Raw genomic sequence first — 21,934 nt, 5'->3', positions numbered from 1 at the left:
GAATTTTTTTTGCAAGTGATGTTTAAATCTGTTCCAACTCAAATGAAGCATACTGCTTAGGCAGTTGACAAGTCTATATATTGTGTAGGGAAGTTTTTTTTTTTTTTTTTTTCCGTGTGACCATGGCCGACCATCTGTTCTCTGATAAATGTTTACAGAAACAGCTTTTCCTATAAGATATGAGGCGTTACTGGTCTACCAAACATTGCTGACTTTAAGTTAGCAAACACTTGTCTTCTCATCAGAATTATTTGTAAATGACTGAACAGTGCTAGTTGGTTGGTGTGCGCTCACTGTATTTAGAATTGAAAACTTATTGTCATTTTGTGCACACTACAGTAAATATCTCTTGATAGATGGGAGCTTGCCAGTCTTTGGTGTATGGACCATATTGTACAGAATGTGGTGCATGTGTGTTTGTTTTGGTATTGCATGTATGTATGTGTATACTATCTATTTGTTTTACAAATAAACATTTAATAAATGACAAGTGATTCTCAGAGCATTAAGGTTGATGTCAGACCGGTGACTGCTGCTATAAATCCTTCTATTGGTCAGTAGTAATTGCCAGTAGGATTTCTAATAGGCTCACAGTTTTTGTTCTTGTAGAATTACTTTCTCTGTAACAGTGAGATGTCACTCAATCGTTGTTGATTTGAAATTCAGCAATGTTCGTGCCAACAACAGAATAACATCTTGCTGCAACTGGCTACAAAGGGATGGGGTTTATGAGGACAGACCGGGCAGCTTCTGTATTGGTCCTGCCATTGGTGTAATGGGTCCAGTATTGTGTAACTTGTCAAATTTGCTTCTATGGCTCGTTTATAGAAAAGATTTAAGAAGCCTCAGATAAAACGGGTCTATCCAGTATGGCTTTAAAAATAATGTACAGTCTCTTAGATGTATAAAATAGTGCCTTGAAGGAGTTGAGATGTGCACTGAAAATTATAATTTTGCTGTTCACACTGGTTCAGTTTGTTAATCACTTGCTGGAATTCTTGACTTACCAGGTTACACCACAGTGTAGTAAAGTATCTAAACAAAGGAATAAGAATTGAATATATTGCAGCTTACCAGTCCTTATATGTGGTGGATGCATTGTTTTTGGTTTTTTCCAGATTTTTTTCCCCTTTTAAATTTCACTTTGTAGGTTTTTTTTTTTTTGTTTCTTTCCTGTTGAAGAGCAGCATTGTCACCCTATGACAGGTAAACCTCCCCTCTTCTCCTCGTCATAACATAGGGGGTAGGTATTCTATAGTGTAGAGGTGATCTGGGAGGGGCTGATGGCACTGCTTGAGATTTGCAGAGCAAGTTAAAATCTCACTGGATTTCTGTCAGGATCAACATTTTCTTTTCTTTTTTTTATTATTTGGACAGATAAATCAAGACACTTTATAATATATCTGACCTAACCAAAAGCTAGCAAATAAGAGAATGTGATTTACGGTTTACGTACACTTTACACTTAGCCAAAATGCTGCCGTTTTAAGAAGACAGAATGTTTGGCTAAATTAATCTTGACACTGGAAAAACAAACTTCATAAGTTTAATTGTCTATGGGTCAACAGCTAGCCCAAAGATATAGCATTTGTTACAATGGCAAATATTAACTTCAACAGTTTTTTGCATATGTATATATCTTTTTATAAAGGAATAATGCAGTGGTTTTCTCATCCCTTCATCAAATGCAATTTTTATATTCCAGCATTCCCCATCGGAACCTTTTCTTGATAAACCTGTGCCGGATATGACTCGACTTGGTGGTCCCAATGCCCCTTTATTGAACACTGAAGATTTTTTGCCATCAATGCAGTCTCCACCACCACAAAAGAAGAGGAAGAAAAAAAACAACCACATTACTGCGGATAATGCTAACTTTGGTCAGGAAGGTTTTCCCGGTGAAAATCCAGATCTTTCCATGGAGGGAGCACCAGATGGAAAGAAGAAGAAAAAGCCTAAGGTTAAAAAAGAGCCCAAGGAGCCAAAAGAGCCGAAAGCAAAGAAAGAGCCCAAGGAACCTAAGGCTCCAAAACAGCCTAAAACTCCCAAAGAGCCAAAAGAGAAAAAGGTGAAAACTCCCAAACCCAAGACCAGCAAAAAGACAAGGTAAGCATATGTTAGTTTGTTTGAAATAAAAGCAACTTTGGATCAACAATGCTTTACTGTGCGGAGTTCGCCACAAATATTGGCTGGGTAATTGTTCAAAATGCAAACAGCTAAGGAGTGCATTAGGTCTTTTGCTTTTTTTTTTTTATGCTATGTGACTTGTAGGAGCTATGATTCCTAAAGTGCTGCATATAATATTGTTGATGTCTGACTTGCTCTTTGGGAATATTCCACAACATCAGGGAGTTTGTGCTGTCCTGGTGCAAAGTAAAAAAATGCATGTAAAATATAAATATCTTACATTGGAATGTTTTACTCTGATTTCATGTATCCACAGCAAGTCCAGTTTTAGAGTTTTCCTTTTGTCATTATTACCATACCAGTAACTATTGTTACCTGTTCCAACTATTGGTACATGGGGGATCAGAGTTTATAAATACTGGTTGATGTGTCTAAAGCCTAACTCCAGCTTTTTTCACTTTTATAATAGTCCATTTGGACCAAGCTATTACCTTCACTAACTGATGTGCCCTTTAAGTGCTGTATAAACTGTATTTAGCATCAGCGATATACAGTATACACAGCTACGTTCCAGTAGGCGGACAAGGACGTTCCATCCCGCTCATGGAACAAAATAGAGTTGGACTGAATACTTCTCAGCTATTCACAGGAAACTTTGTATTTTCTGAATAGATGACAGCATCTCCACCTCAGCCTCAACCTATCAGAGGTAGCCTTGTAATCATTCATAAAGTACAATGTTTCCTGTGAATGACTGAGCAGCGCTCCAGCAGACTTGATTTTAATCTGGGAGCGGGATAAGAAGTCCCCTTTATGCTGCCAGGATGCTGTATACTATATGCAGCTCAGGCTGTATACTATCTTTACAGCTCTCCCAGAGGGCACATCTGTTAGTGCATGGTCCAAACAACTTATTTAAAATGAAATAAATCCTTGAGATAGTCTTTAAAGGTAACATGCAGCTATTTTTTTTTTCTTCTAATATTGGGTTGAGAAGGAGACCGTCTGTCAAGTTGCTTCTATTGGTTTGTCACCCCCTTTGGTAGGTTTATTCTCACTTTCTGGAATAGTGATCACTGTCAGACTGTAGGACAATATTTTAAATTGTTACCGTTGTCACCAGAATAAGAGTTGACGGGAAGATCTCCCAATGGGGACAGCTGTTTAGGTGCCAACTGTCAAAGGTGGATTTTCCCTCACTTTGAGGTGGTTCTCTCACTGTTTGTTTCTCGAATCTCCGGGACAGTAAGCAAGGCAAAATCTTTACAGTGGGAAGCCAGACCGCAGTAAATTCAATAGCAGAAGTTCTACACTTTTAAACTTTTCTCACTTTGTTCAAAAAGTACCAGAAAGACATATTTGGCTTGCTTTAAACCAGCCTTCGAAGCACTATTTTCATCCAATGACCTAATTCCCCCCACTGATCCTAATGAAGGGGCAGAATTCCTCCCAATGAGACCGATAGGGCACAATTCCTCCCAATGAGACCAACGATGGCGCACAATTCCTCCCACTGACACCAGCAATGGTGTGATATTCCTCCCACTGAAACCATTTTTTTTTATTCCCCCCACTGATGTTGGGACCTTTTCTACTCTGTGGCCACAGTCTGGCCCATCCCTCCTCCCCCCCCTTAAAAGCGAAGTATGGGAATTTTTTTTTTTTTTTTTATTCCAAATCATACTTGCCTACGTGGATGCAGCATCGGTACGATACTGCATCTGTCCATCACTGACTCCAAGTGTGAGAACTCAGTGATCACATGATCGCTGAGTTCTCACAGACCCTCTTAGCAGAGAGAGGTGACTGTCAGTCAACGCTTTCTGCTCTGCCCGACCCCCCCCCCCCCCCCCCATTCTTAAATGGAGTGCTGGGCTGTGAAGGGGTAGGGAGCTGCTGGTTCAGGCTCTCAGAGGACTGCTGAGAGGCTGAGCCAGGTGTAGCTCCAGACTCTGGGGTGGATTTTGACTTTTAAGTCGGGATCTTTCCCCAGCATGGACCGGCTGAGTGATGTCGGCTGACAGCGGGTTTCTGTGCTTTAGCCCGCTGTTGGCTGAAAATGGGTCTCAGCAGTACAGAACTGACTGCCCCCCTATGATCCATCCCTCCTTTAAGTCTAAAGGACAGTATCTAGCGCTTTGTTTATAAAGTTTGGTGACCCCTGACCTAGTGCCTAGCTCCACTCAGTGGTTCAGTCTGCTGGCCCCTACCATTCTGTGTCCACCTAGTGACAACTGGCAGGTGGGGAGGGGACCATTAGAGAATTGAGCATTTAACGACTTCTTTGCAGGGGCCATTTTAGTGTAGAGATTTATTTAGCAGAGTTGGTTTAAGCTCCACTGTAATGAACTAGTTAAAAATGTCTTATGTTTTGAGGAAAATCTATGACATTTTCTGCTAATTTTTACAAACTTCACCTTGTGAGATGTCCTGAAATCCTTTGCACTTGAGCCTCCTGGACTTGATAATTGTAGACCCTTTTTATTTATACTTTCCTAGTGTTTGGGTTGAGAAATTTTTGCTGTTTGCAGGTCATGAAGTTAAAATGCATGTAAAATCATTTTCAATATGGCTGATATTATTATTCAGTATTTAGTATTTATAAAGCGCCAATAGTTCGCTCAGCTATCTACCAAAGCTTGTATGTTGTCTGCCACTTATTCATCCTGTGACAGTCTGCTAGACGTAGCTCATTAGGTGTTCATATACATACAACTGGTTGTGTTTAGTGTATTGCTGGTTTGAGTTCATCGATCCTGGAAAACCTAATGCAGTGTGCAAAGTCCTGCTCAACTTTGTTATACACAAGTCCATGAAAGAGGACAGCACTGGACAGTTGGGATCTATGTTGTGATGGAGCAAGAACTCCTTGCTTGCCATTTATAGATGCTTGCAGTACACAGTAATATGTCAGCATGAAATAATATATAAACATATGCTCAGGTGTAAATAGCAATTGCCAGAGCGGCATTTGGAAATACAGTGTAAAAAAACGTCATTTTCTGTCTTCGGAATCAGAAATGTTTTACAACTGTTCGGAACAGTTTTCAAACATCTGAACCTGTTTTTCAAGCTGTGACCAGCATTGGGAAGTATATAATTTCCAGATGGAGGCACAGTCAGAAGTACCTAATCCAAATCGGCTCAGAAACACTGTTTTCATTAGGATTAAAATATACGTCAGATTACTGTTAGAATTTACAGCGCTTTCTGGGAATTTTACAGTTTTTTGAGTTTTATGGAAAAGCTGCTTCCTAAGAAATATCTGCATGACAATACTGTATTATGTGGCCTTTCATTTGTTACCACTTTTATTGCACATTGGTTTAGTACCCTCTGCAGATATTCATTATGTTTAAGTGCACAGCATGGATACTGTCATTCAGAGGGCTGCAACAATTGTCATGCAATGACTGCTGTCTAGGAAATTGTGACTACAAAAAAGGTCTTAACAGTACCTTTGCATAGAATTTGTCATCTCTTCATTATTGTGAAGAATGTAAGGGGAAGTTGATGAGGTTTGGTAAACAAATTTAAAATATAACCCATAATGCTGGAGTGGGGAGACTGCTGAAAAAGTAAAAAAAAGAATCAGTCTTTCCAATTTAGGCGTCAACATGCATGTTTAAAGTGACCCTGCCATGAGAAGTGTATAGGGCTGCCACTGCTGGCCTTCTCTTCTGAATGTTTCCTGACTGTGTCTGGCAGAACATCCAAGTCACAGATCCAGAACAAGCATGCTGTAAATGAATGTCAGAATTCTTGATTTTAATTGTTGTGAGCCAGCAGCATGACAGCCAGGGAATTGGCATTCTCAAAAGGAGAGTTCAGTAATGGCGGTCTACACTAATCTCTCATGACAGAATTGCTTCAGGCAACCAACAGTTATGACCACCAACATGAATAGGTTTTTGATGCTTAGAAGATTAGACCATCACATTTGTAGATATCACTGGTCACTGCAGTGAACAGGCCATAGTCTTATGAATGGACAGAATGTTCAATCCTGTTAAAGGCTCAATAAGTACAATACAAAAGTGGTATTTTCATAACCCTCACCTATTCGCTTTTGTTTATGGTCTCAAAATGTGTCCTTTTGAATTTGACATTCTTTTTGTTTAACCAAGGTTTTACAGTTAAAATACAGGAAAATAAAGATTCCCATGGGTTATATTTTTCTTGAATGTCTGTAAGTTTCTGGCTGTGAATAACTGAATTTCAGAGAGGTGGCTGTTGAGGAGAGCAGGAAATAGAATAATGAGAAGTGGTTAAAATAAATCCAGAATCTTGGTGAGAGGAGTCTGTGGAGATTGTGTCCGGATGGGTTTATTCAGTAAAATTAGGATCAGTATGCAAAAGGCAGTAATTCATAGCAACTGTTAGGCTCCATGCGTTTTAATAACACTGGTAATGTTAGTTGTGTAAAGTCATGTTAAAAATGTGTGTTTGTTTAGCGTTTGCAGTTTTTGACCAAAAAAAATATTTTTTTCTGCTCAAAAGTCCCAAAACGCTGGTTTGTCACGATTTACCGTGTTTTGCCGTTTTTTTTTTCAGTGTTAGTGTTTTTACAGCTAGAAAACATCTCTAGAAACCCACTAGTTCTGGGTTTTTTTTCCATCCAAAAAACATTGATAACAGTCTGTATGCATGGACATACAGGATAACATGCTGGGGAGTTTACTGGCTGTAGAAAAAACCCCCACCAAAAGCCAAAAACAGCCGCTGTAAAAACATCCAGTGTGCATGAGGACGTACAGTCAACCTTCCTTTTACAGATGGGTGAAATCTAAATGGATGCTGTTTGTATGTATTGGACCTTACTATTCAGTTTCAAATGCTTTATTGTGGGTTTTGGCTGCGTTGTTGGCGTTCTTGTAACTTTTTAAAGAATTTTTGTAGCTTATTATAGAATTCTTTTGAAAAATAAAAGCAATGCACAGCTTTGCACTAGTTTATGTTCTTTTCCAACAGTTTTATTTCTTGAGCTAGGTTTGTCATTCCACCTGAACTGGGCTTACAAATACCCTGGAGGAATGTCTGTGGTATTTGGTTTAAACATGGCTAGTAAACCGCATTGTAGATGATCTGACTTTACTGATAACCTCTACATTAAGGTTCCATGCACACTAGCATTTTTTTGGCTCCTAGAAGCTGTTGGCATTTATTTTTCTGCTCCTAGAAGCTAAAATGTGTTATCCAGTCTGTCTATGCACACGGTTTTAGGCTAGTAGTATTTTTCAAGCTTCAGCGTTTTAGGAGCAGAAAAAAGAGTTTTTGGGAGCGTTTTTCTGACAGAAAAAAACGCTAAATGCTCCTACTAAAACTGCCAACTAATTGCTTTTTTATAGCTTTTTTTCCCTACATTTTACTGTAAAAACATTCCTAAAAGCTACTAAAACGATACTACAAGCCGGAACAAAAACGCTGTTATCAGCGATTTTTTCATCCAGCTTTTTTTTCTAGCGTTTTTGAGCTTAGAAAAACTGCTAGTGTGCATGGAGTCTAATTCAATAATTCATGACTGTGCATACCCCAACCTAGGCATCATAGCTTCACTGAAATATGACACAGCATTGACCTGTATCTGCATTACAGCATCATAGAGCTTAACTGGGAATCTATGTATTCACAGGTGTGTTCATGTACCGTGTATGAAGCCATGTTTCGGATGGCTCTGCTTGATGCAGATATTCACAAACTTTTGGTGCATAAGTTACTTGTAATTGATATTGGTGATATTCCTGCCCCTAGAATGTATAGGCTGAGTATCCAGCAAATAATTTACTGTTTAGGTCCTGTTTGCGCTTTGTTTTTACAGTAGTATTGCAGGTACTGTAAGTGACTTACAAAAAGGGTGTGAAGAAGATCGCCTCTGCAATCTTTCCTAATGTTTTCATGGAATGGGAAGGCAGGTACTCCTTCATACTCCAGCTTAGCAGAGTGCTTTGCCTGGTGCTGACTTTTTACTTTTTTAGGTCTGATGCACTCAGGTATATACAGTCAGGTCCATAAATATTGGGACATCGACACAATTCTAACATTTTTTTATACACCACCACAATGGATTTGAAATGAAACGAACAAGATGTGCTTTAACTGCAGACTGTCAGCTTTAATTTGAGGGTATTTACATCCAAATCAGGTGAACGGTGTAGGAATTACAACAGTTTGCGTATGTGCCTCCCACTTGTTAAGGGACCAAAAGTAATGGGACAGAATAATAATCATGAATCAAACTTTCACTTTTTAATACTTGGTTGCAAATCCTTTGCAGTCAATTACAGCCTGAAGTCTGGAACGCATAGACATCACCAGACGCTGGGTTTCATCCCTGGTGATGCTCTGCCAGGCCTCTACTGCAACTGTCTTCAGTTCCTGCTTGTTCTTGGGGCATTTTCCCTTCAGTTTTGTCTTCAGCAAGTGAGATGCATGCTCAATCGGATTCTGGTCAGGTGACTGACTTGGCCATTGCATAACATTCCACTTCTTTCCTTTAAAAAACTCTTTGGTTGCTTTTGCAGTATGCTTTGGGTCATTGTCCATCTGCACTGTGAAGCGGCGTCCAATGAGTTGTGAAGCATTTGGCTGAATATGAGCAGATAATATTCCCGAAACACTTCACAATTCATCCTGCTGCTTTTGTCAGCAGTCACATCATCAATAAATACAAGAGAAACAGTTCCATTGGCAGCCATACATGCCCACGCCATGACACTACCACCACCATGCTTCACTGATGAGGTGGTATGCTTAGGATCATGAGCAGTTCCTTTCCTTCTCCATACTCTTCTCTTCCCATCACTCTGGTACAAGTTGATCTTGGTCTCATCTGTCCATAGGATGTTGTTCCAGAACTGTGAAGGCTTTTTGAGATGTCGTTTGGCAAACTCTAATCTGGCCTTCCTGTTTTTGAGGCTCACCAATGGTTTACATCTTGTGGTGAACCCTCTGTATTCACTCTGGTGAAGTCTTCTCTTGATTGTTGACTTTGACACACATACACCTACCTCCTGGAGAGTGTTCTTGATCTGGCCAACTGTTGTGAAGGGTGTTTTCTTCACCAGGGAAAGAATTCTTTGGTCATCCACCACAGTTGTTTTCCGTGGTCTTCCGGGTCTTTTGGTGTTGCTGAGCTCACCGGTGCGTTCCTTCTTTTTAAGAATGTTCCAAACAGTTGTTTTGGCCACGCCTAATGTTTTTGCTATCTCTATGATGGGTTTGTTTTGTTTTTTCAGCCTAATGATGGCTTGCTTCACTGATAGTGACAGCTCTTTGGATCTCATCTTGAGAGTTGACAGCAACAGATTCCAAATGCAAATAGCACACTTGAAATGAACTCTGAACCTTTTATCTGCTCATTGTAATTGGGATAATGAGGGAATAACACACACCTGACCATGGAACAGCTGAGAAGCCAATTGTCCCATTACTTTTGGTCCCTTAACAAGTGAGAAGCACATATGCAAACTGTTGTAATTCCTACACCGTTCACCTGATTTGGATGTAAATACTCTCAAATTAAAGCTGACAGTTTGTTTCATTTCAAATCCATTGTGGTGCTGTATAGAGCCAAAAATGTTAGAATTGTGTTGATGTCCCAATATTTATGGACCTGACTGTACATTTATGTCCCAAAAATGCTGGATTCTTTCTGCCAGAAAAAAAAAATGCTTCTATTGTTGCATATCTACTCTCGTTTATGCATATGGCGATAAACATGCATTCTTCTGGCCAGAATATTAATTTATTCAGGTCATTGGTTTATATTTAGATGCGTAAATTCTGCTCATAAGCTCCTCTATGAACGCAGCTGTGGTGCATTCGTTTATGCCTCTAAACCAGCCATTTTCAACCAGGGTTCCATAGAACTATAGGGTTCCTTCAGGGTGTCTAGGGGTTCCTTGACTTTTGGCTAACTGACCTCCCATTTGAGGGTGTCTTCATAGTTCCAGGTCCAAGGCTACTTGGCAGAGCCTGCGGCATGACTGTGAGGAAGTCATTGTGGCCACCCCTTTCTTCCCAATTACAGCCACAAATTTAACAGGCATTTTCCCAATGACCCCTAACAGACTAATCTTACCAGGAGTTCCCTAAGACCTGAAAATTATTTCTAGGGTTTTTCTTGGGTAAAAAGGATAAAAAAGGCTACTGTAAACTCTAAAATACTGGTCTAAACGCATGGCCACATAAGCTAATAAAGAACTGCTCTTAGAGACAAAAAAAAAATTAAGACCCCTCAACAGCTGCAGTTTTGTCTGCCCGTGAGCATGATGCCTAAAGCTGATTTGCAGACACGGAATTTTGTTTAAATATATTGTTTAATAGCCACAAATAATATCTACTTTTGTGTGAAACATCTTTGCAAACTCACTTATTACCTGCAGCAGTGACATCATGATTTTTCTATACATGGTCTGTGCAGAGAGCAGAACTGTGGGAGGGAACCTGCAGGCCCACCCACAGCAGACTGCCTGCAGAGAACCACAGGAGGGGGCAGAGACAAGACCAGTCACCTGCATCAGGAGAGGGAGCAGCAGTGACTGGTCTTTAATACAGGAAGCTCCTGTGGCAGTTTCATGCTGGATTACTGCACAGATCTCAAGGAAAGTTACAAAACAGACCTCAATTCAAGTAAGAATACAGACCTCATTTATTAAAAAAAAATATTTGCTTAACCTGGAGTTTACCATGAAGAAAATTTCTTATCCTAGAGAACACCCACAATCACGTTGCTGCTCAGTTTAAGTGAGTAAAAATGTACAAGGTTGATGTAGAGAAGCTCACGCTGTCCCCAAATGTCCTGATTGATACAATAGTTGGCAGTATGATGATGGTGACCCTGTAGGTGTTGCATTTCAAGCTTGTCTTAGCTCATATTAGCAAACTGGTAAAATAAGATCTTTCACTACAGGCAGTTACACGTAGCAGTTCTTAAAAGAGCCTACATGACATTAAGTGAACCCAGCCAGCAGATAAAACCGTTCTTTGCCTTTTTATATTACTTTGATGTCAGCTTGCCACATTTAACTAATTGAAGGGGTTGTATTGTTGGTGTTGATATTACACCAAAGGTGAGCCTCCCTTTGTGACAACAGAGCCACCCATTACAAAGTATTAGCTGCTGACTTTTATCTTGCCATGGCAGCAGAGTAGAGATCTGCAGCTTCTGTACAAAAGCTTAACTATTACTAGACATGGTGTGGGCTTTCCTCATGGTTATTGCTGTTATCAAACCATTGTTCTTTATGGTAAATGTCTTCAAGACTCATATTCATACAGGTCAAGCTGCAAAAGGTTTTCTGCAATAAAGTCTTCAAGGTTTGGCTTTTCTTCAGATGCAATTTTAGCATTTTCTTTGGCCCTTCTCTTTCAAAAAAATCTCAAAACCCCTAACCTATTACCCTTGTTGGGAAGATGCAAATCTTCGTTGTATGGCTGAGTTTTGTGTTACAGGCTTTATTGAAAGCATGTTCACTTTGAAACTCCAGCTAAAACTTTCATTATAGCTGTAAGCTGGCCACAAACGATGTAATATTCTTTTCTACAACCACGGGTGGAAGGAAAGAAAATTGCTCGATTCCCCCATCAAGACAGCTGGTGCTGATGGGGGAATCCCTCCCGCGGAGCTATTGTGTTCACCCAGTGGAGGGGGGGGGGGACAGTGATTACTGCTAGTGGCTATAGCTGCTGGCAGTAATCGCATGAAAAATTCGATAGCCTGGTTGTACCCAAGTTGTACAACAATTGAATTGGGTATAGTCAGTCTGCCCATAGAAGGTTTGAATCTTGGCTGGTTCAGGAGGGACTGGCTTCAAACCATCTATGGCTGGCTTTAGATACACTGTGAGAATATCTGTTGGCTGTTCAATTGCTGTCTGTCACCGCTGGGGAGATTTCTCTTCACTTCCTGTCCTTGGAGCGATTGTCTTTGGGACAAAAAGTAAGGGCAAAGTCCAAAATTAACAGTTGTCACCAGAACAGGGAGAGAGTGGGAAATCTTACTGATAGTGACACCTGTCCTGTTGACTGTTATCAAAGGTGAGATTTCCATTCACTTTGGACAGGAAGTGAGGTGAAATCTCCCAAATATGGACACAGGCAGCTATCCAAATCAAACAGCGGCTCTAAACCTTCCTTACGTTTTTAATACTCGCTTTTTGAATAAGTAGAAGTATTAGAGATGATCAGATATTGTAGCTCCCTTTTACAAATGTTCTACTCTTTTCTAGATTATCACCAGCCTCCAAGGTTCAATTTCCAGAAGGCCTCTACTGCTGTTTTCTCGGCTGTTCATGATATTTCTGGTCAGCCAATCACAAGGCAATAATGAGAAAATTGATTGTTTGCCACATGTTGTCGTCATGGGATGACTTGCATATGTTTTATGAAACAACTTCACTTGAATTAACAATATGTAGCTGAATGGGGGAAAAAAATTAGAACATGTCAAGCAATGACAGGGAAAAAAAGTCTTCAATTTAGTTGAGATTCGTTAGAAATATTTCCAGTACATTGAAAATTCTTCCTGAAGCCCTGATCTTTTCAGTAGAGAAGTATCCTATTGCTGCATTTGTCTAAACGCCATCAATGGTCACACAGCTGAACACTGTTTGTATCGAAGGTTGTTTTTAAACTTGTGCTCTGACAATTTGGGGTTGAAAAGAGGTCTAACTGCTGGAACTGTCAATTGAATGAAATCTAAGCAGGTTTTTGTTTTTTGTCATCTCTAAGCCGACTAGCAGAGATTCTCCTGTTTACAGATGAACTGTTTTATAAAATTAAGAACGCCGTTCATGAATATTTATAGAGAATGCTTTGATTTCCCTTACTGCTTTGTACATTACATGAGGAGGGGGCTAGAAAAGAGGCAAAGTTGCCTCTGGTCGTCCACACTACTAGTCACTGGAGGAGGGGGGCTTAGTACGGCTCGCGGGGTGGGGTGTTTTTAACCTTTTCACTACTAGCCTCTCGACAACCAGTAGAGTGCTCTCACTTTTGACCCCTCCCTTTCTTTCTTTTTGAATACACTTCTGCCACATATTGAATATCAGAAGAGAATGAGTTAATGACACTGTAGAGTTTTTTTATTTTCTTTTTTTTTTTCTTCTTTTTCAGTTGCACTGATTCACTAGGAAACTAATAAAAAATATATAAATAAAAGAGGACCACAAAACGCAGCAGCGCAGGTGTTGCCAATGTTTGAAAGCTGATTGAGGGAAGCAGATGGCTTGAGTCAATGGCATCCAGCCAAAAGAGCAGGTGCTGGTCACGTGAGCGCTGGTTACCAGGGTAATGTGATTGCTCTTGGCGTGCAGATGAAAGGAAAGGGGCCCAGCGTTCAGCTGTAGTGTTGTATAATTTGTGGCAGTTAGAGCGGAAATAAAGGCTGGAAATGGAGCCTCATGCTATGGGAGACTTCTGTCCATGTGCACTAGAAGCTCCAGGACAGTTGGGAAGACTCACGTCTTGCTTTCTCCGAGAGGCTTGGTCCTTTTATTTCCTGCACTCCCATCTATTTTTATTAGAAGTTTTAACCTCTTACAGGAAACTTCCATACAACGTCTGACACTTTTTTTTTTTTTTTTTTTTTCTTCATTTGCTCAGTTGTGTAGACAGTGGGCGGCTTGTTTTACTTAATTTTTTTTTTGTCTGCTAAAATGATCAACTTTTCCTTGTTGATGTGCTGTTACTTTGCTGCCTTGGTACGAAATGTGCTGTATTCAGACATTGATTGCTGAACTACAACTCCTAGCATGGACAGCAATTACCTGTCTTGCTAACACTTTTAGTGGCGGTTTGTGTGGAGCTTTAGTTCTCTGGAGTTGTCGGTGACATTGCGTTTTTTAGATTAGGTGCTTGTTGTTTTTATTTTGATATATATATATATATATATATATATATATATATATATATATATATATATATATATATAATTAATATTTTTTGTGCCCATAACAATGAGGGCCCATTCACACCGAATGTAGTGAGCTGCGCTGGGCAGCTTTGCACAAAAATGTTCCCAGCACATAGACCAGACCATTTGCTTTATGTCCTATTAGTTTACATCACTGGGTTGCACTGGCGTGCACAGAAAAAAAAAATCAGAACATGCTTCAGCAGTGCATAAAGATGAATGAAAAGTAATTTTGTGAAATTTTAAATAAAAAAAAGGAAATTGTATTATTGGTCTTAAAGGATAAGTTCATCTGTCTTTAGGGTTGCAGCCGCTGCCTGATGTACATCCCGTACAGCAAGCAGATATATACTGACAGGTCTGCAGAAGACCTGCATGGCACCAGCGATCTGCTGATCACTGGTGCACTGCTTTACAGGCTCCTGCAACGAAAAATAATAAATGCACATTTTTATAACTGCATAAAATGTGCATGCATTATTTTTGTTCAAAAGGTGAACTTGTCCTTTAATGCATCCCACCACCCCTTCACAGCACACACCAGCTTACTGTTGTACACATGTTACTGATGTAAATAAGCCCTCATTCAGCTTAAAAGTTTTGCGAGTATTGTGGGCAACAATTATTTCTCCCATGCCACTCCTTGCATTTATCAGTTCCTTAAACACTCAGACAGGATGTGGTAGCCCATAGCAATGAATGCCAACTATTATTATTATACAGTATTTATAAAGCGCCAACAGTTCGCTCAGCGCTGTACATTACAAAGGAGGACAGAACATACGACAGTACAGTAACAATACAATGCAAAACTTGAGGGGTTCGAGGGCCCTGCTTTTTCGATCTTACAATCTAGGAGGGAGGGGATAGTGGTACAGGAGGAGATAGCTGTGGGGGATGGAGTGGTAGGAAGAGTGGAGGAGGTCGGCAAATTAGCAGGGGGTGGGGTAGGCTTCCCTGAATAGGTGGGTTTTCAGGGTGCGCCTAAAGGAGAGGAGAGTAGGTGAGTCTGATGGGTTACGACAGGGAGTTCCAGAGGATGGGTGACACCCTGGAGAAATCCTGGAGGCGGGCATGGGAGGAGAAGACCAGGGAACTAGAGAGAAGGAGGTCTTGTGAGGAGCGGAGTGTGCGTGTTTGGTGGTACAACTACAGCTGATTGCTAAACTTTACACATTTTGTAAAGTAGAATATGTCCTCAATATTTATTTATTTGTGTGTTTGTTTTTTCTACCTACAACAGTTAATCTTTGAAAATACATTTCATGGAAAATTTGCAAAAAAGTTTCCATGGATGGCCAACAGCTTTCATTGTGGAGCAGGGTTTATCCCACAATAATGCAAAATAGGAAGGGCAAACATTTTCCAGCCTGGCGTATTTGCTGGTTTTCAGTGAACATGTAGCTTGTCCAGTGAGCATGTATTTTGCATTATTGTATTGTTTTACTGTTTAAATGTAAAGATTTTCTTTTATTTTTGTGCTCTCATATTTTTTTTTTTGTATTCAAGCAACTCCCATGGTCATTCAAAAAAAAAAAAAAAAAAAAGTTAACTTGCATGTTCTGCTCCCCATGCAACCGATCTTCACTCTTGAAGAGCTGCGATGGCTGTAGACCCTTCAGCATTCTATACGTCTGGATGTGTTCGATGGATGCTGGAACCCTTGGTGCCTGCTATAGTTTCCTTTTGTCAAACCACTGTGTCACTGACTGACTGTACTGTGTCTTCTAGTGGATCAAACCAAGCCTGCAACACACACCCTGGATCTTGGACTAGGCACTCCTGGAGGAGTGTTGGCTGGTGAAGATTCTTCAGCCTTCGTAGCTCTTTGAGGATGAAGATCTGCATTATTTTTCTTTGAGACATTCGTGAATTAAAATATACATACTCGCCTAGGTGGATCGATGTTGCATTTTTCCTCCTCTATGACTGAGAACAGACTGATCAAAGCCTGCTGATCACTCGGTTTTCGGTCTTCAGTTAGCAGAGAGCCAGTTTCTATCAGTCACTGTCTCTGCTCTGTCCCTCTAGTCCTGGGCTGTGAAGGGGACAGGAGTGGCTGGCTCAGGCTCTCAGCAGCGTACTGGGAGGCTGAGCTAGCTTCTCGTTCTCAATCTGGGTGGATCCTGACTTTCACCCCCAGTTCACATATATGTGGCTGTGCAGGCTGCGTTTTGCACGGGCACGAGAGCCCGTTCGTTTGGATGGACGCCCGTGACACGCACGGAAGAAGTCCCTGCACTTCTTTGGAAAACGCAGCCCGCACGGGAACCTCAGTTCCCAGTACGTTTGCGTTTTTCCAGTGCGGGCGGCGTGCTATTAGAACTAATGGCACCTGCCTGCGGGTCCGCAATTCTTTGTGCGGGTGGTGCGGCTGCACGGATTTTTGTGCAGATCCGCAGTGGAACCACCCGCACAGATGTGAACGTAGGGTAAAGTCAGGATCTCTCCAGGGTCAGGACTGGCTACAGTCCTGCTCAGCCACTGTTGACTGAATACGGGTCACAGGAGAAGTATGACCAAAAGAGCTTTGACAAGATTTATCTTTTTAAGGTGTATTAATAGCCAAAACCTTTTTTTTTTTTTTTTTCTAGTTTGGATAGAGTTGGATTAGAATTTCTGAAAAATTTTAGTGCAGTTTGAGGCTCAGTTAGGCCTTTACACTTCAAAATATATCATTTGACCCATGTTTTTGAAGCACTCTGAATGCCAATCAAATCAGCTCTCAGTAAATAGAATGGTTACCTTACAGTCCAGTACATGCTGTTGAGTTTGCGCTGCTTTGCTTCAGACATTTGTCCGCATGTTGCTTTTTTGGTTTTTCACTGCTTCTCCAAAGCCTCCATAGATGTCTATCTTAGCGCTCCCTTGTTGCACCTGCAGTGGTAGACAGGCGCTTCAGAGTTGGCTTCGCTTTGTATTTCATGTATTGGGGGAAAAAATCAGCTCACACCGAGCATTTGCCAAACTTCATTAAAGCTGCACAAAATCATCAAAAACATAAAAAATGTATGTTAAAGTGGTAGGATTCCTTCACTTCGTGACTGGTTAAAAAAAAAAAAAAAAAATGTCCTCAGGACAGGAAGCAGAAATACCTCCTAATAGCAATACAGACAGAAATGAAAATTGTTTTTATACGCCAAGAAGGGGAATGCTAGAATCCTGTCCGATTTTGTTATTGTTGGTTCCCCTGTTGCAATTTTCCCTTCCACTTCACTTTACTGTCTGCTGAAAGGTAACCCCATAACAGAACGTGAGGGGACATCTCTTTTACAAGATCCCTTTAAAACCTGACTGCGATTTAAACATTTTCCCATTCTATCCAAAACTAAAAGAAGAATGTATTCATTTGAATATAGAAGCACTTTAATCTAGTGACAGCTGCTTAAAGCTGCACACCAGGATAAGCAAATACAAGAGTCATGTGTATTGTATTCTGTGTATTTCTTCCAGATCTATGCAGTAATCCTCACAAACTTCCTGTAATAAAGACTGGTCACTACTGCTCTTTGTGCAGGGTGACTGGCCTGGTCTCAACCCCCTCTTACCCCCCCCCCCTGTAGGTTTTCTGCAGACAGCCTGTAGTGGGTGGGATCTGCCACTGCTCTGTGTAGCACGGTGATGTCACTGATACTTTTACAAGGTAGTATCTGAGTTTGTAAAGGCATTTGGTGCACACAATGTGGGTTTATATCCTATGTGACTATAGAGTAATGTTTGAATGTGAAAAGTTTAATTTTATTGGAAAGTTGATGCAATTTTGAAAATTTTAGCTTTTAGTTATTGTGGAGACTTGGTTAGGATTTTTGTTCTCCTAATTTTTAGCTTTACTTTGTGCCTTGGATGTTTTCTGGGTCAGAGGTCACCTGAAGTCTGACAGTATGGGGTCAGAGGTCACCTGAAGTCTTGAAAGTAAACTGCCTGTACACTCTGAAGATGGGAGATCTTGTGTGAGGTTGAACAGGTGACAGATCAGCAACTGCCAGACTTTTGGAACAAGTGTGCAGATATGGACATCATCATTTTTTGTGATTGGACTTCTTGTTTCTGAGTATTAAAGCCCTTGGCATGGCTTTTAGCGCTTCTTTAGACCCATACGCTTGCATTGTAAGAAGATACAGCCAAGCCCACCCACAGTGCAACTATGCTAAAGCAGGTAGAAGAGCCTGCATGTACAAGAGCAAATATAGCTGCCTCCATGTACATATACAGTATTTCTACAAACTATACATGGAACAACATGAACACACATAGAAAAGATAACATTAATATAATGTTTAGTATGAGTGAATTTATTAATCCCTCTCGCAGAAGGAGAGAAGTCTAACCATGTATGCCCAGCTTCAGTGCTTTATCATATCCTCCACACAAGTCCATGTAAATTCCTGAACATCTCCATCTCCCATGTAAACTTTGTCTTGCACATCTCTCCTTTGAACTTAGGTAAAAATCTGTATTTGTGCCTAGAGCTTCAGAGCAGTGGAAGTGGGTATCACTACGAAGACTGACTCGGTGATGATCGAATAATATTATTATTATTATTATTATTATTATACAGGATTTATATAGCGCCAACAGTTTGCTCAGCGCTTTACAATATAACGGGAGACAATACAGCAACAATACAGTTCAATACAAGAGGGATCGGAGGGCCCTGCTCCTTGGAGCTTACAATCTAGGAGGGAGGATCAGGTCAGCTCATAAAATGACATGCATCTATGGAGAATATTTATAAAACGGTGAATGTGACTTTCACAATACATTCTCTAGTGGCAAATCAGTAATTTAAAATACTTGCATCTGAAGAATTCAAAGCAATGAATTTTTGGTGAATGCCAGGTTTACTGCTCTATAAGGTCTCGTGCACACTGGATGTTTGGCAGTCTGTCCTAGACGCCTTTCCTTCTGGCAGCTGCATTTTGGTAAAAACTGCTTGACAGAAAAAAAAAAACACTTGACGCATGTAAACGTCTGTAATATGTTTAGGTGCATCAAGCACTTGGGCTTATTCATTTGGGCTTGGGTGTAATAATTAATTCTAGCCTTTGAAATGAATTACTGCTTACACATGTCTAAAACACATTGCACAAATTTACAGTCAAAACACTGCTACCAGGAGGAATGACAAGGAGATATGGCCAAAAGGTGTGTGTGTGTGTGTGTGTGTGTGTGTGTGTGTGTCTAAAACACATTGCACAAATTTACAGTCAAAACACTGCTACCAGGAGGAATAACAAGGAGATATGGCCAAAAGGTGTGTGTGTGTGCGTGCGTGCTTTCTGCCTCTAAACACCTATATGTGCATGGACACATAGGCTAACATGCAGGGGTGTTAAGAGGCAGGAGAAAAAAAACCGCCAGACTCCTCTAACTACAGCGTTAAAAACTTCCAGTGTGCATGAGGCCTAAATATGCCCCTATGTTTGTAACTCACTAAGGCTTCCAAAATGTAGAATATCCACATTACCAGTTGGCGCTCAGTGGTAGGACAATGCTAATACGATGGAAATGTCACATATTTCACTGGACTGTTTACATTAAATGTGTGCTTTTATAGACTCCTTTTAATTTTTTTGAATACACCTCTTAATAGTAGGTGCCGGAGAGTGTAGCCATTACATAAGTGTGAGAAAAGGAGAGGTATTTCCCAAAGGAAAAAGTGCGTACATGGGTCAAGCCAAGTGTATCGCTCATAAAACCAGACAGAAAGCACAAGCTTGTTATAAATTAACAGATGATGAAAGCCTCGCTGATGTCGTCACCTGACAGGAACCCAATACACATGCAGACATGTCAGATGGGGCCATGCACTCAGGACCTTGTAGTTTGTAGTCGGCATGTATTGAACTTTGGATATAAAGCCTCTTCCCCATGTCGCTTAAATATCCACGTCTTGTTTTATTTTCTCCACTCTTCAGCCAACAGAATAGGCTCTAAAACTACAGTTCTGATATATTTCAGTCAAGATTTATAGAAATTATATTTCTATAAATAATTTTTATCAATACCCTGTACATAGGAAACTGCACTGCTTTTAGTAAATGTTTCTTAATTTGATATTTCACGATTTCCAGTATTTTTTTTAAAAATTGATAGTGTATTCTACAGCATTCACATCAATTCCTGCTCCCCTGAGGAGCTCCCAATCTAATGTCTACCACACTCCTAAATCCATGGAGAAATCTCTCAAACATGAAGAGAGCATACAAACTCTATGCAAGTTGCATCCAAGGTGGGGTTTACCCAAGATCTAACCACCATTCTGCCCTAAACTATGGACTGATTTGTGATTATAGGAATTAGTAACTGTTACAGCCTACTGCAGACAGGACCGTGAAGTGATGAAATCTGGTTCCTTTGGATTGTTGAGCTCCCTAATGCCTTAGTAAATAAGCAATAATGTCTTCCAGATGAGACAGCGTGGCTTATTTATTAAAGAATAGACTGTTTGCTTGGCAAGTCACCCTTTTTAGGACAGTGTGCACGTACATAAACTTAACTAATGAGGACATCTGACAGCACAGTATAGAGAGGGTTAATTATGGCAAACATAACTCCCTAGCCCCTCAGAAACATTATATCGCATAGGAGAGTTAGGTAGGCTATACTTCTCCTGGATTAAAAAATAAAAATGTAAACCTTTTTAAACCGGTAAGTAGCAATTTTTTAAATATGTTTTTAAAGTCATGTTATGTGAATGAGAATGTAACAAAAAGCAAGTGGCTGCCAGCAAAAGTCTATATACACGTTAATAACGAAGATGAAGCTGGTGTTTACTTTTGTTAACCAGCCATTTGCCATTTTGGCCCCATTCGCATATCGCTTAGCGGGAACACAGGTTCCTGCTAGCAATTTGAAAATCATGTGTTCACACACATTTCTACATGTCCCGCATTGGGCAGCCCATTCACTTGAATGGGCTGCGCTATGTCCATTTGTCACACCAAAGACACCCAGGGACCATGTTTTGTCCCTGAGCCAGGCACAATTTTACATGCAACAATCGCTGCAAAATGGCACCGCTTTAGGGTGTCATTCAGGATGATTCCTTATCGCCCAAATGTAATTGGGGCCTAAAAATCCTGTGTTTGCATTTTTGATTATGTGTGAGATTAAAAAAAAAAAAAAGTGAACACAGGGACCTTATTATGTACTTACTCCTGTAAGAGTAATCATGGGAAAAAGGTGTCTCCACTGAAGCTGTATCACAATCCTTGTTTCCACAACAACCCACAATTTTAAAAATCCAATTGTCACCAGGACAGAAAGTGAGGTGAAGTCTTCTGAACAGGGGCACAGACAGCAAAACAAATGCCATATGGGCGCTAACCCTTCCCTATGCTATCCAAAAATCCTTTAAATTTATTTTTTGTCTGGAGGTACACTTAAAAATGTACCTGTTCCATTTACAAATTCAGCTTAAGAACAAACCTACAGAACCTATCTTTGTAACCCAGGACTGCCTGTTTCAGATTCAGAGAATTTGGAGAAAACTGTGTGCAAGGAGCAATACTAAAACGCAATATTGGATGCCTGTGGTCTTTGGGCCCTCAGACGGTACTGCATTAAAAACGGGCATGATTCTCTGATTGACATCACTGCATGGGCTCAGGAATACTTCCAAAAATCACTGTCTGTGAACACAGTTTGCTGTACTATCCAAAAATGCAAGGTAAAGCTCTATCATTCAAAGAAGAAGCCATATCTGAACATGGTCCAGGACCTCTGCTGTCTTCGCTGAGCCAAAGCTCATTTAAAATGGTCTCTTGCAAAGTGGAAAACTGTCAGACGAATCAAAATTTGACTTGTTTTTTTGCAACCATGAGCAACATGTCTTCCGGACTAAAGAGGAGAGGGACCCTTTCAGCTTGCTCAGCTCAAAAGCCTGCATCT

At 40.5% G+C, this 21,934-nt stretch overlaps 1 protein-coding gene across 1 annotated transcript in view; it reads left to right on the top strand.

Annotated features, from left to right (window-relative positions):
• LOC149440067 (ATP-dependent chromatin remodeler CHD7-like) overlaps positions 1 to 21,934 on the top strand; it is a 156,812-nt gene that overhangs the window by 42,221 nt on the left and 92,657 nt on the right. Inside the window, exon 3 of the mRNA XM_089658980.1 lies at positions 1,706 to 2,106. Coding sequence (XP_089515106.1) covers positions 1,706 to 2,106 — 401 coding nt within the window. The remainder of the gene's footprint in view (positions 1 to 1,705; positions 2,107 to 21,934) is intronic.

The sequence above is a fragment of the Staurois parvus genome, unplaced genomic scaffold (assembly GCF_062004578.1).
Source record: "Staurois parvus isolate SC_StPar_1 unplaced genomic scaffold, SC_StPar_1.0 ptg001119l, whole genome shotgun sequence".
NCBI lineage: Eukaryota > Metazoa > Chordata > Amphibia > Anura > Ranidae > Staurois > Staurois parvus.
The sequence above is the reverse complement of the archived record's forward strand: the minus strand, read 5'-3'. Positions and strand labels throughout refer to the sequence as shown.